At 33.6% G+C, this 15,325-nt stretch overlaps 1 protein-coding gene across 1 annotated transcript; it reads left to right on the top strand.

The window, feature by feature from the left end:
• The first annotated feature begins 907 nt into the window (after positions 1-907).
• LOC130955983 (peptidyl-prolyl cis-trans isomerase FKBP12) lies at positions 908-1,869 on the top strand. The gene is made up of 4 exons (XM_057882998.1): positions 908-1,095; positions 1,262-1,295; positions 1,389-1,503; positions 1,590-1,869. Exons 1-4 carry the CDS (start codon positions 1,008-1,010, stop codon positions 1,689-1,691), a joined length of 339 nt encoding a protein of 112 aa, XP_057738981.1. The 5' UTR covers positions 908-1,007; the 3' UTR covers positions 1,692-1,869.
• Positions 1,870-15,325: the final 13,456 nt, after the last annotated feature.

The raw sequence follows: 15,325 nt of genomic DNA on the forward strand, positions 1-15,325 counted from the left end.
TAATTATTTTACATATATTACACATATTATATATTAAAATTACATATATTGGGGCGGATATTATGTCGCACTCCGTCCCGCTCAAGAACCCGCCCTGATCGAGTAGAGGCGGGATGGGTACCCGCAGATTCGGATAGTGTTGCCATCCCTAACTAAAGCAGGAAGGATGTATGTGTGTATGATTGTGGGGATGAGCTCTCACTACAATTTAAATTTTTTTAGAGCAATATATGATAATAATATTTATTTGCTCCCATTAAAATCTTGAATTTGACCCTACACTAATTTTTTATTCAATTTTTAGTACTTAATAGTCAATTTAAAAATTTCATTTTAGATGTCTATTATAATTATTATTTCTCAATTTAAATAAAATTTGTGTTTTTTTTTAGAAATTGATTCAAAATTCAAAAGAGTATTATTTATCTTTTTTTATATTAGCTTTAATTTTTTTCGTAACAACTGCATTAATTGAAAAAAATTTCTCAATCATAAATTTCAATAAAAATTGACTTCTAATTATATAAAAATTAAAAAATAAAATTTTAAATAATTATTTGTTAATATATAAAAAAAGTTATTTATAATAACAAAATATAATTATAGTTATAATAATAATTATGTTATATGTATATAAAAAATAATTATAACTATATTAAAATATAAAATATATATTAAAATTAAATTAAATAATATTTATATTTATATATAAATATATAATAATTAATAATTAATTTAATAATTAATTTTTATATATACATAATATTTTTATTATAAAAATTATTATCATTATCATATTATATATATTTTGTTTTTACTGTCAATTTTTTAATTAAAACCTCGGGATTAATTTGGTTAATTATATAAAATTTTATTATTTATAGTTAAAAAACTGTAAATGGAAGGGTTATAAAAGGAGCTGAAGTGAAGTAGTAAGCGAAGAGTAGAGAGCGGTGGAAGAGTATAGTCGCTCTAGTTGCAGGCTACGTCGAGAATCAGTCGCAGAAATGGGAGTGGAGAAGCAATTGGTGAGGCCCGGCACCGGTCCCAAGCCTGTTCCCGGTCAGAACGTCACCGTTCACTGCACTGGCTATGGTCACTTTCTTGCCCCCTTTGTCAAACCCTAACTACATATTTTTTTCCTCATTTCTTTTCTTCGATGTCGGTTTTCTGTAATGATTTACATTTCACTTTCAATTCCGCTCTCCGATGATTATTTCTACTAAATTTAAATTACTTATACATATTTTGCGCTGAGCAGGGAAAAATGGTGACCTCTCCCAGAAATTTTGGAGGTTAGCTTATCATACCTTACATAACCTTACATAGCACTATTGAGATGTAATTAAGTATAATAAAGTGATTAATTATGGTTGGTTTTGTTATAGCACAAAGGATCCAGGGCAGCAACCTTTTAGTTTCAAGATAGGGCAGGGATCTGTTATTAAGGGATGGGATGAAGGTGTTCTTGGCATGCAAGTCGGTGAAGTGGCTCGTCTCCGGGTGCGTCATGCTTTCAATTTACCTGTATGTTTGTTGAGTTTGGATGATTGAATTTGAAGATAGTGTTTTCTGTTTTGGTTTTGCAGTGCTCCCCTGATTATGCTTACGGTGCTGGTGGCTTCCCTGCCTGGGGGATACAGCCCAACTCTGTTTTGGAGTTCGAAATTGAAGTCCTCAGTGCCCAGTGAAGTGAACACAATACACATACTATTGCTCTTTTCATTCTAATAAATAAGGACTCGTATTGGTATTAGTTTTAGTGTTAGTGTCTTATCATGTATTGTGTATGCTTGAGTACTTGGCTGAATCATGAATAACTTCCGAATGGTCTTTGATGATATAAGATACTACTTTAGTTGCTAGTTATGCATTTTTTTTGTTCCTTGGTTTTTTCTGTGTGCGTAACCAAGAAGAAGAAGAACAAATTAAACTTAGAAGGCCCACTTAATGTCCAAAAAAGCCCCACTTCTAAGAACTAAAAAAACTCAATTTATATTCATGTACAAAGAAAGGTAATAAGTAGGGCCACACTTTGGCTGCGACCAAAGTAAGGCCCAACCCAGAAACCGAATCCTAACCCACAACCGACCCGGTTTCCAAACAACAGCGCCACATTTTGAACGTGTTGTTTTTTGCCTCTCCTTTGCTGCTGGGTTCTTCAGGGTGGAGGCAAGAGTTCAGCGTTAAAGCCATCGACGCCTGTGTTGTTGCCTTGGACTCGTCACTATCATCTTCTCCACGATCAATGGTGCTACTCCAATTATCGTGGCAGAGGATTCTGAACCAAAATAAAAAGAAGGAAACGCCAACTCACGCGAGCATTGATATATTAGTTACGCATGCCTAAAGCGTAAGGTCCAAACCCCGAATGAATAGTTGACTCCAAAAACACACAAGACACCTCGAATCTAAAGGTTAGGATGTAGAGAATATTTTTATGTGAAGTTGAAATTTGAGATTGGTCAGATGATTTGATAAGTTTGACTAAATTATTATTTAATAGTTATTAATTATTAACTTTATATAAAAATAATGTTAAGGATTAACTTAAACTTCAGAGTTTAAATAATTATTTAAGCAGGAGAATGAGCTAATACTTGATAAATCCTAGTTGGTTATAAATATATATCTCAAGTTATATGTAACTTAGGTCAAGTAGTTAACTCACTCATCCGACCTTTAAATGGAGTTCAGATCTGCTATGGATTAGTTCTTGATTTGTTCGATTGGGGATACGGTAGACAACGGAAAAAAAAATAAAAGTAAAATATTATTTTATATTTAGATGTAATCATAAAAGTTTTTTAATAAAACGGTAAAGTATATTTTTTGTCGCTGAAGTTTGGCAAAATTTTCAAAAATGCTCCTAAGTTTTATTTTGTTTTAATTTTGTCCCAAAAGTTTTCAATTTGCATCAAATATACCATCGACGGCTAAATTTTCAAAAAATTTAAGACCAATCAACAATAATAAATGAAAATTATATTTGATTTGCTTGTTTCGAGGGTTGTTCTTATGAAATTGTTGTTGAATCGGTCTTAAATTTTTTGACAAATTAGTCGTCAGGGGTATATTTGATGTAAATCGAAAATTTTTGGGACAAAATTGAAACAAAATAAAATTTAAGAGTATTTTTGAAATTTTTGTCAAACTTTAGGGACAAAAAGTATATTTTACCCTTAATAAAATTATAATAGAGGTTACAAAAGGTTAATTATATAATTACTTTTAAATTACTAATTATTTCATATTCTTTTTATTTTAATATTATATAATAAAGTAATTTAGTTATCCAAATGATATTAATAATGATTTTATATTCCAAATATTTTAATTAAAAATTATTAATTATATTTTTAAAGGAAAAAATTTGTACTGAAGTAGCTAATTTCGTAACGCAAAGCTTTACTTCTTCCTAGCTTCTCAGTTATCTGTTAGTTATTACCATTCAAATATTTGCATTTCAGAACAAAGATCCTCAAGCTTATTTAATCTTGAGTTCTGATAAAGCTCACTGAAAAAACATTTGTAGAGGGAAAAAAAATTGCTGTGGAGCCCAAAAAAGGAATGCATTTCAGCATTTGCAATGAATTGAATTGAAGTGAATGTTGATAAAGGTTAAAGGGAATCCCTGAATTCAAGCATTTTAGTCTCTGAAATCCAACAACACTTTGGTATATATGTAACTTAAAGTGTGAACCTCATCATAGACATTAGGCATCTGGTGCTTGTACCCTCCACTCTAAGCAAAAGGGTGTACCACCACCAAGCACATAATTCACACTATTATACATAAATTATTGGGTACTATTGTTCTTCTTCTTCTTCTTTTTGGCTTTTCATCAAATGCACGGGTGTAATGTATTACATTGGATGATTGCACTTAGTGGACGAATAAAATGTGCATTGCACTTGATGGTTGGTTCTAGTATTTGCATAATTCCCATTTTTCTTTATTTTACTAGTATTTATTTATTTGTTTTATTCTTTTGTTTGGGTATCATGCTCTTGCATGATTAATACAATGCACCTTGCAAAATGTACAAACTTTTGGTGGGGGCAATTGGGCCCTTGAGATTAGTTGCATTTAAATGGCTAATTAAGAAACAAATTAGGTTCCTAAATGAGTAGATTATTAGATTTTTGATGAGTGAGTGGCACATGTTTATGTCTCTTGCAAAGTGCGAGATTTTAGACCATCTCCAATAGGGAACTCATCCTAGTTCCTGTTTATGGTCCACCTGTCATAAAAAGTAACTTCACATCAGCTTTTGCGTCATAAACAGAAAATAAGAACTCAAAACATCTCTCTATTTTCCATTAAGAGGAACTAACTTTAGTCCCTATTGTGGTCCTACTTAATTAATTAATTAAAATACTTGAAATTAATGTAATTAATTTTTTTTAATAATGTAATTTAAATTTATAAATTTATAAATAATTCACTATTAAAAGATATTAATATTAAATAAATTCATATATAATAATAATACACAATATATAATTCGGGGTTACACTAATTTTATAAACTTGGAAGAAGATGAAGAAGAGTAGTAGAGAGTGTAAAAATACAAGTGTATCTAAGTGGTATAGAGTAACAAAATATTAATTTATTAATAATAATGGTAACATAGTAACGTCTAGTTTCTAATGGCTAATTTTGCAACGGCTAATTTAATATAATAATATAAATATAAATAATATTTAATATTATTTTTGATATAAATAATTAATATAAATTATTAATTAAATAAAAATTTAATTATTTAATTATTATAATTATTAATAAATTATTAATTAAATAAGAATATCAATATTTAATATAATTAATTATTATAATTATTATTACATTAATTATTATTTAATTATTTAATATAAATAATTATTATAATTATTACTAAATTAATTATTATCTATTTATTATAATATAATTATTTAATATAATTAATATAATTTTATATAATTATTTATTTAAATAATAACTTGCCACTTGGCAAGTTATTATTGGTTTGTCAAAGTCCCTGTTTAGAGGGCCTGGCTTCCCCTAGAAATATGTGTGGGGACCTTTATTTGGTTTGCTCCAACGGTTGGGACCTATTGGTGTCAGAAAAAAGTAAAATTGGGTCTCTCCATTAGACTGCTCTTAACATCAACTAGACTAAGACCTGCGTATGGCATGACAAACTAAATTAATTATACTATATAGTATAAATTTAAAAGTATTATATTATTTAGAAATTAATTAAATAATATATAAATCAATATTAAACTTAAAGATCTGTTTGTAAAAAATAGAGATAAGCCTCAATGTAGTTCCTGAAGTTGCACTCGAGCCTCAAAGTAGTCCCTGAACTTAAAAGTTCCTCAGAGTCATCCCCGAACTTGCACTCCGGGACTCAAAGTGGTCCTTCCGGCCATTTCAGCACACGTGGCGCAACCGAAAAGCTTAGCTGGCAGCCTTGGTGACACGTGGGACTCACAATGGCTAGCTGATGTGGCAGAGTAAACTCTTCCGACTCAATTTGGTCCCTCAGGGTTAGTTAAAACCCTAATCCCCAAATTTGAAAGCCACATTGTTCACTCTACTCTCTTCTCGTTGGTGCTGTGTTCTTCTCTTCTCCCTCTCTGAAACCCGCCGGTTATGGCTACCACGAGCAATGCAGCTGGGAGCTCGAACAACCCACGATCATTTGGAAGCATTATGAGGAGAATGAATAAAAACAGAGAAACTCGTTTGCCAGAATGGTGTGCCTGCGGGTCGAGACCGGTGCTCCGGTGGTCAGGGACGGATTCTAATCCAGGGAGACCGTTCCTGGGTTGCCCAAACTACAAATGTAAGTGTTGTTGTTGTTGAATGCTGTATTGGAGGATATAAATTTTGCTGATTGAATTTTTTTTGATGTGCAGACCGTTGGGAAGAAATGGTGTGGATTGTTTTTGTGGGTTGATAAAGTTTTGGAAGATGCCATACCATGTGATGATAGAACAAGACATTCAGTTGATGATGAAGAATGGAAGATGAAGATGGCTTGGAAATTTGGTAAATTAGAAGCTGAATTTAGGGTTCTAAAAATGGGGGGAATTTTGATGTTTGTGTTCATGCTGCTGATTGTAATTAGTGTTCTTGTATTAAAGCTGGATAGACAGCAGGGTCAAATGTATCTAGCAAAAAACAAATGACATGCATGTTATATGCATTCCTTGTTCATGTAATTGTTCCTATCCTTTTGTTTGAAAGAAATGAAAATTAAGGTGTTTGATTATATGCATACTTCTGTTCCTGGACTTCTTTTCAATAAAATAGAAATGGACAGCACTTGAACTGGTCTTAGATTTGTAACAGAGGATAATATATAAAGAAAAGGCTGAGAAAACTCAATTGAATAAAATCATAATTCATAATTCATATTCATATTGGTAATGTTTGATTCAAAAAAGGCATTATAGAGCCAAAACACAAGCAAAATAGATACAAAAAAATAGCCTGCTTTCCCTAAAATTCCCAACACTAAAAAAACAGCCTGCTTTCCCTAAAATCCCAACACTGGGACAATGTTTTAGGCATTGTAAACAACATCAGCAAAATAGATACAAAAAAACAGCCTGCTTTCCCTAAACATAATCATCCTAATCTTCATTTTTTGTGTCTGGGTGCCTTGAATCCAGGATTGGGCACAAACTTCATGAAATTTGCAAGCCTTGTAGCAGTTCCCTGTGTTGCACCTTGCATAGGGTTAGGTGGGGATTCCTTGATGTATGACTACTTCCTGGTGGGGTAGCAGGTGGGGTGGTTACTGGTGGATTGCTACTTCCTGAAGCTGGTTTTTCACAACCCTTGGCTAACTTTCTTTTTAAAGGGAGCTTTGGCGGCCTAACAGGTGAGGGTAGAACCTATCAGGCAAGAAATGTAACATAGTTAGTAAACTAGGTAAGGATGTGAGTATGATAAATTTAAAATCATATAAGCTCGTGAACCTGTTGAGAGCCATCAGTTGCTTCCGAGGGTGGTTGACTTTGGTCAAGATTGATTTCGGTTGGGGCTTCTGGGACAGGGGCAGCAGAGTTGGCGCCACAACAACGACATCGACCTTTTTATATATTCTTTTCATCTTCGTCTTTAACTTCTTACTCCCACTTGACTCCTCATCAGCATCTTTTCTTCTTTTTTTCTTGAGTGGTCCGGGCTTGTTTCTAAATTTTGGTGCTTGTGGTCTGTTATATGGTGATTTTTCCCATAGTGCTTGACCTGGAATTGGATTGATATGGAAGGCATATGTGTTGTTATATGCTTCCATGGTCAACCACTAGTGACAGTAGTCCTCCGGTCTCTTACCAGCCCTTGCCAGTGCAGCACACGCATGCACACATGGCATCCCTAAACAACATTCACACAACAACGAAGACAACAACAGTAAGCCTACAACAAAGGTTGATAATGATAATAAGACTAAGACAATGAATTTAAAAAACAGTACCACTCAATTGCCAGAAACCACATGTGCAGAGCCTCTTTCCCAAGTCCACAACCATGTTGGTCGGCCAGCCATGTACTTCGAACTTCTCATAATCTGCGTCACCAGACCACATCGGGACCCAATTTTTTGATTCCTTCCGTATCTTTTCTAACCTGCTGCGTTGTATAGGAGGTAGAACTCCAGTGTTCGAATTCAGCTTCACCTTGTTCCTAGCTATCGATCTCATTGCATACATTCCGACTTCTTCCAAGAGTGTGATAATAGGCTTAGCTCTAGCATCTTTGATCCTGGAGTTGAAGACTTCACAGGCATTGTTGCAGATGTTATCTATTTTAGGTGCATTACTGAAGAATGCCCGGCTCCAAGAGTCTCTAGGCCACTTGTTCAAATACTCCCAGGCTTCCTTATTAACCCTTTCAATCTTTTTGATGATATCAAGGAAGCCATCTTGGCTAGTACACCTTGCACAATCCCAGAGTAGCCCTCTAAGATGGAGATCCTTCCATTGCTTGTTGAAGTTCTTCCACAGATGCCAAACACAAAATCTGTGATGCACATCTGGAAAAACCTCCTTAATTGCATTTATAAGGCCCTGTTTCAGATACCAAAGAAGGGGTCAGATAGTTGTTATCGAGCAGCAAATCTGTCCCTACAGTTATATAAGTGACATCAAAATAGTCCCTAGACTTATTCAAGTGACATCAAACTAGTCCCTACACTTATGTAAGTGACATCAAACTAGTCCCTACACAGCACTATTACAGAACATTATGCAGAACAGGATAAATGACTAACAACAGATTGACAGAACATTATGCAGCATATAATCAGTCCAGGGTTAATTCTGCATATATAGACAGCAGCCAATGTATTAACATCATATAGATAACTACAATAGATAGGTTGACACTAAATAACTTAGAATTCTTAAGTCACAACCCCTGTATAAATAAGTCACAATAGATTAATTCAGCAACTATAGACAGCAGCCATGTGTTATTATCATCATGTTGAAACACACCCAATAGGTAACTAATAAGTAACAACAAGTGACTTGTTATAACTAAGAAGTATTAAGTCACAACCAGTATATAAACATCATTTTAAGTCACAATAGATTAATTCAGCATATATAATCAGCAGCCCAATGTGTAAACATCATTTTAAGTGACAACCTATAAATATTGCATACCTTCTGTATATCTGAGATAAAACAGAGGTTGTTCTTCTTATAATCCCCCAGGTCTTAATGGAGTAATTCCAAGAACCATCTCCAGTTTTCAGTGTTCTTAACAGGGACAATTGCATAGGCAATAACATATATATGATTGTTTGCGTCTTGGCCAATTGCAGACAATATCTGACCACCATGCCGGGTCTTCAGAAAAGCCCCATCCAAGCCTATGAGGGGTCTGCAACCAGCCAGAAATCCTTTTTTACATCCCTCCAAACAGACATACATCTTTTCGAAAATTGGATCATCATCAGGGTTGGGCTGAGGTATAACCCCAACTGTGACAGTGGATCCTGGATTGCTCTTCAGTAGTGTCAGCCCATAATCTCTCACCATGCCATATTGGGCAGCTGCATCACCGTACACAACAGATCTAGCATCTCCTAAGGCCCTGGTCAGTGAAGACTTGTTTAGTTCTAGATCACATTTAGTCTTAAAATATTGTGCAGCCTCAGAGTGTCTCAGATTCGGATATTTTCTTAGTTTCTTCACCAATTTGCAGGCTAGCCACTTCCTATTAGCTAGTCTGTTTTTGGTCTCTCTTGCACAGGTGTGGTCATCCATGAATGTCTTGATCTGCCAGCAGTTGTTCTCAGTATTGTTAGAGGCATACACAAGCCAGCCACAACTCGCATCCTTACACACAGCTCTCATCCTCACGTTATCGTTCTTCTTAAACCAAATCCTTCTACCCTCTTGTATGCAATATTCACGCACAGCCTCTTTGAACTCCATTTTTGTAGTGAAAGTCATTCCAACCTCTAGCCTAAGCTCTCCAAACCTCCCTCCTTCTCTAAATGCAGGGAATACATCATCTGAATCAACTTCCTCCAACTCATCCTCAGAGTTTGGAGGAGTCTTCATTTCTTCCGAGTGCCATGAGTCTCCACCATCAGAGTCATTATAAGGATCATCCTGCACATCATGATAAGGAGCAACTGATGATCCAAACTTAGGAATCGGTCCAAAAATGATTTCATCATCCTCAGAATCTGAGTCTGCACAAACAGGACCATCATCTTCAACCATAACAGACTTCTTTTCTTTTATAAGTTTCTTCCCTGGCTTACTTCTCAATTTCACATTACTCTTTCCTGCTGACCTATCCGGAGGCAAGTCTTCTTCACTGGACACTTCATCACCACCAGGCCTATATGCTTCATCCTCTGCACTATCGTCACTGTCATGGCTGTCTGAGGATCCCTCTGAACTAGACAAAGCAACAAAGGCTGTCTTGGGCTGTTTTCCTTTACCAGTTGTTCTTGCAATATTTCCAGTAGCAGCAGCTCTTGTCAGTGGCCTCCTTCCACATGCTGCTGCTGCTATTTTTACATTCTTACAGCCTCTCTTTGTTTTAGTCTTCTTGGTTTCTTTTCCTTTGGACCAAGGTTTCGGAATTGCTGTGGGTTGGGGCATTTTTTTTGTGGGATTTTGGGCTTGCTTTTACTGGGTTGGGCCATTCTCTTTGGTGATGGATTGGGCTTAGGTCCAAGACTTGCAGTGGGTTGGGGGGAAACTTTTCCTGCTTCGTTTCGGTTACCAGCAACCAATGAGGTATGTGGCTCCTTTGGTTTTGTGGATTCAGTAGTATTTTTTAGTTCAGAAGTTGGATTGCATGGTGTTGTACTGGGAATTGGTTCAGCTGTGGCATTGGTAGTGAGTTTTCGGGTGGGGATAATGGTTAGTATCAGCATCAGCTCCTTGCCAGAAACCACTGGTTCTGCTTCCTCAATATACACAGGCTCAGATACTCCATGTTCGTAGTACACATGAATAACCCCCTTGTTCTGCTGAGCCAGGTAACACATCTCCATCAGCTCATTATCATCTGCTATTGCTCTTAAACCAGTTTGCATAGGCCGATTAGGCACCAGCCACCAACTTTGGCTAACCTTGTCATACCCAATTTTCTTGTGATAGTCTCGGACGAAGAATACATCCAGCGTGTCTGTATCAATATCCGGCAACTCACAAGTCTCTCCACCGTTGTAAGACATACTCCCATCGGCCTCTGTGATAAACGACCCTCCATGGTGAAATATAATCGTAATTAACGGATCACCCATCTACCAATATTTACAAAAAAAATTAATTGATCACACCCAAAGAAGGATAATGAATAGATAATGAATAATACATTTTTTGTCTTTGTTCCAACACCTATTATTATGTTGTGCTTTTCATGTTTTTTATTTCTAAAAGACATAAAATTTACAATTTATATTTTAATGTTTAAATTTAAAATACTAATAAACATGCCTTAAACAAGATGTATTAAAAATATATATAAAAAGAAAAAAGTTTTCCAAATCTCAGTTCAGTTTAGCCTTGTCATTCAGACTCACGCTTGGCTAACTACACTGAAAAAATATATAAATCCAAAACCAAAAATAACGGGGGCAGCAAAATAATATTTTAGATGCCATAACCATTAGAATGGATGCACAATTGTAGCATTACTTTATTGAGAAAAGGGTTGCCAAAATCTAGGCAGTTGCCAAAGTAGAATAATTATTTTGATAAGAAATTACTTGTAGAATCTATCTGAACAAACCTGTGGAATTTCAGAAAAATATTCCAAAGACTTAGCAGCCAATATTTACAAAATTAATTTTTTTTAGATAGTCTGTACAAACTCAACCCAAAACCAAAAAACAAAAAACAAAAAACCTTTGATTCATTATCCATTTGTTGGATAATGTCTACGAATCACATGATTTTATCAAATCACAATAATTACACTTTAAACCACAACAACTATGACACACAAAAGAGCACACACACACACAAGATAAACCAACCACTCCTAACACTACTCATAGGACAGAATAATGTATACTATTATAAAGCGGCATACACTAATTTTATGATTACTTTTGCATATATTGGTGTATAAAGCGGCATGCTTCTAGAAATGAAAATCGAAAAGAAAAATTCATACACTAATTTTATGATTACTTTTGCATATTTTTAGTGGTTTCTATGTTGTAACTATATACTTAAACTCACCATTTTTAGCTAAAAAACCACAATAAGAGGGATGACTTAGAAATGATACAATGCCCAACCTGATATGGAGGTTGCAAAATTCTAAACCAGATAGGTACAAGTGTAGAATTGATATAAATTAACAAAGCAATTTAAACCCTGCTACATCAAAGTTCAAAAAGTTAACCTTGGTCATTAAAGACAATCAACTACTATTATTGACCTAATTTCTAATTATTGTGGAATAAATTTTTTGGTTTAAAAAATCCGACTGAAAATTGTAAGGTGAAAATTATGAGTATTGAAAGTGCCAATTGCCACAGATTCTAGTGTTATTGATAAAAGTTTACATAGTTTTACATAGTTAAAATGGACTCTCATGCTTTCACCAGGTTCTTTCCTAATGGAGGTGCTAGCTTTAAGTCATGCGATCATATGAGACTAACTCATAGCTTATTATCAATTTATCAGAGTATTTTTGACATTTTTATTAGAACTCTAGAGATATTTGATAATAGAGCTGATATTATATAAGTGCTGACTATATTTGTATCACAGGAACCATTTTCAAACACTAACTAGGTGTGCTTAACTATGAGTGAAGCTATTTATTTTTGGATAAGCATGGACATTCGAAACCAAAATGATTGATTAGAAAAATAGAATTAGAAGACAAAAGGATACAATTGTGCCTACATGCCATAAATAAAATGTTTGAAAAGAAGATCATTGACAAAAACCAATGTACCTGAACCTGCAATTTTTGAGCAGAAAACTCCAGCAAGGCACCTAAGAGTCTCCTCTTGAATATAGGCAATGCTTCCTCACGCCTTCAAGACATTCAAGAAAAGTAATAATATACATTAGGACTTTTTTTTTCTATTTGAAAAAGTGCAGTCATTGGAAACTTTTTGGCAAAAAAAAAAGTTCCCAAAAGTCTTCTATGAAAAGCTAACCAGTATCATAATTGTGTATTCCAAGAGAAAAATAGTTAAATGAAGCACATAAAGAACAGAAGCACATTTCAGCTAAACTTCAGATAATGGCTTATCATCATTTAAAATCATTCATGAATTTTCTCTTCTACAATTTTCATCATCACTCTCACTAATCAGTCAAGTTCAGAATCCATTATCAGAGTTACAAAAAATTTCAACTCCCTAAAAATCTTTACTTCTACTGTGATCATGCAAACTCTGTTAAACAAATACATTGATCAGAGTCATTCTCCTCAAACACATTAACAGTTTGGAAACTCCTCCACTAAGAGCAGTAAATCCTAACACATAGAAAACACGTTTTCATATCATCAAAATACAAGAAACACTCCTACTCTATAATTTTGCTTGGCCAAACCACTACGAAAGCCAGTAGTGATCAAACCCTAACACAAAGAAAAGAACAGAGGCGTTCATACCCACCAATTACAATCGAAAAAAAGGCATGAACTTTGTGAATATTAGATGAACAACAACATCAAAAAACAGAGGAACCACATTTTTTTTTCATTTTTGGCTTACCTCTTTTAGAGAAACAACGCTGCCCAACTTTGTGTATGAAGGAGAGGAAAGCAGCGATGCTCCAGAGCCAACGTCTTCCACTGAAATCGGTCCGGTTAATGGAAGAGTACATGCGCCATTGGAGATTGACGGAGGGAGAAGAAGAAACCACACTCTGTGTTGTGTTTGTTTTGTGTGTAGAGAGGAGGGAGACAAAATGTTATGGAAACGTTGAGGGAGGGACGTAGTGAGCGTGAAACGACGTCGTTTCATGTCATTTTGGCGCCACAGCCAAAACGACGTCGTTTCTGTGAGTCCTAGGTGTCAACGACGCTGCCAGCTAAGCTTTCCGGTTGCGCCACGTGTGCTGAAATGGCCGGAAGGACCACTTTGAGTCCCGGAGTGCAAGTTCGGGGATGACTCTGAGGAACTTTTAAGTTCAGGGACTACTTTGAGGCTCGAGTGCAACTTCAGGGACTACATTGAGGCTTTGTAATTTGTATATAATTTAATATAATTATTTAAAAAAATAAATAAAAAATACAACAACAAAAGTACAAAATCATATGAAGTTGACCTCTTTCTTTAATATTATTTGTGTGTATTTTCTAATATCTTTATATAATAGAATTTTTTTTATATATTTTATCATGTAATATAATCAATTCTAAGAAGATAAACTCCTCTTTATTTATTGGTGTGAATGTTTTTTATACACAAATGATACCGACTTTAAAAAACAAATTGTATTTGTTTTTTAATATTTTTCAATGGATGGCGTTCCATAGTTTAATTTTGAGCTTTTTTTAAGTGTATTTGGAGATAATTAAAAAAAATTACAGAAAAATAATTGAGAATGAAAATATAAAAAATGTAGTATAAAATTATAAATAAACTTTACTAATTATGATACATTAGAATCTATACATACTAAGTCCGATGTTGTTGTGTCAAAGCCAATGTGTTTGGAAATGATTTGGATAATTGATTTGAGAAATTATGAAATAGGATAATAAATTAATAATAGTAGCAAGAGCCAGAGTTATAGAAAATATTCAAGTAGACTAAATACTTTACACTTTAAATATATGTAACAGAAAATTATTGTTATCATCGTTTTAATGTAGATATTAATTATATTTAATAGTTATTTTTAACTTAATTAAATAATAATAAATATTAAATTTAGTTGATTAAGAGGATTAGAGTTTTGTATCATTACTATATAAAAATATATTATCTCTTAATTTATAATATAAAGTTGTAAAATTTAACCTATGAAAAATTATTGATGTGATACACTTATAAAATCTAATATGGTATAAATTTATTTTATATAATAAATCAGTAATATTAAGAAGAAGTCTAAACTTGTTTTATTTATTAATTCTAACAATAATTAATATATTAAATAAGATAAGTTTTAGTTATTTTTAATTAATTTTTATTATCAAATACTTTTAATAATAAATTAATATTTATTTTTATATAATAAAAAAATAGATAATAGATAGAATTGTTATTTGTCATCATAATTAATTATTACTATTATTATTACGACTATTCAATCGTATGATAGGAAGGTTCATGCTCTTGATAATCATCAATCACGACCAAGCATCTATCATTCATTATTTAAGCAAACTTCCCAAATAATTAGTGCTTGCACATCTATAATCTATTGAGACGGAATTATAGACTTTATCGAAGTTCGGATAATAAGATCACAAGTTTATTCTTCCTTTTTTAGGGTGCATTTATTTATGATTATTTTAGCAAAAAATTTATTTTCTCTCAAAATTATTCATTTCAGCTTTAACAAACAAGTTAATAATAATCATGACAAGTTAATAGAAAAGCATAGGGGTGCACATGGCCGGGTGGAGCTGGGTTTGATGGGATCCAGATTCGACTCGAAATATAAATTGGGTCTATTTATTAGATTAAAACTCGATGAAATCAATATACTTTCGGGCCACAATTATACCGGATGAAAATCGAGTGAAAATCGGGTCGTTTACATTACATTACGTTAATATCTTCTTGTAAGCTAATATATAAAATATCCAAATTTCCAAGACTCTAACCATTATTTAACATGGTAAAATTCATTTAGAAAAATATAA

The sequence above is a fragment of the Arachis stenosperma genome, chromosome 10 (assembly GCF_014773155.1).
Source record: "Arachis stenosperma cultivar V10309 chromosome 10, arast.V10309.gnm1.PFL2, whole genome shotgun sequence".
NCBI classification, from domain to species: Eukaryota; Viridiplantae; Streptophyta; class Magnoliopsida; order Fabales; family Fabaceae; genus Arachis; species Arachis stenosperma.

What these genes read in the sequence shown, in the direction of transcription:
- LOC130955983 (XM_057882998.1), top strand. Translation starts at nt 1,008, where the DNA reads ATGGGAGTGGAGAAGCAATTGGTGAGGCCCGGCACCGGTCCCAAGCCT. An exon ending in CGTTCACTGCACTGGCTATG is followed by an intron (nt 1,096 to 1,261) that starts GTCACTTTCTTG and finishes TGCGCTGAGCAG; the next exon opens with GGAAAAATGGTGACCTCTCC. An exon ending in CTCTCCCAGAAATTTTGGAG is followed by an intron (nt 1,296 to 1,388) that starts GTTAGCTTATCA and finishes GTTTTGTTATAG; the next exon opens with CACAAAGGATCCAGGGCAGC.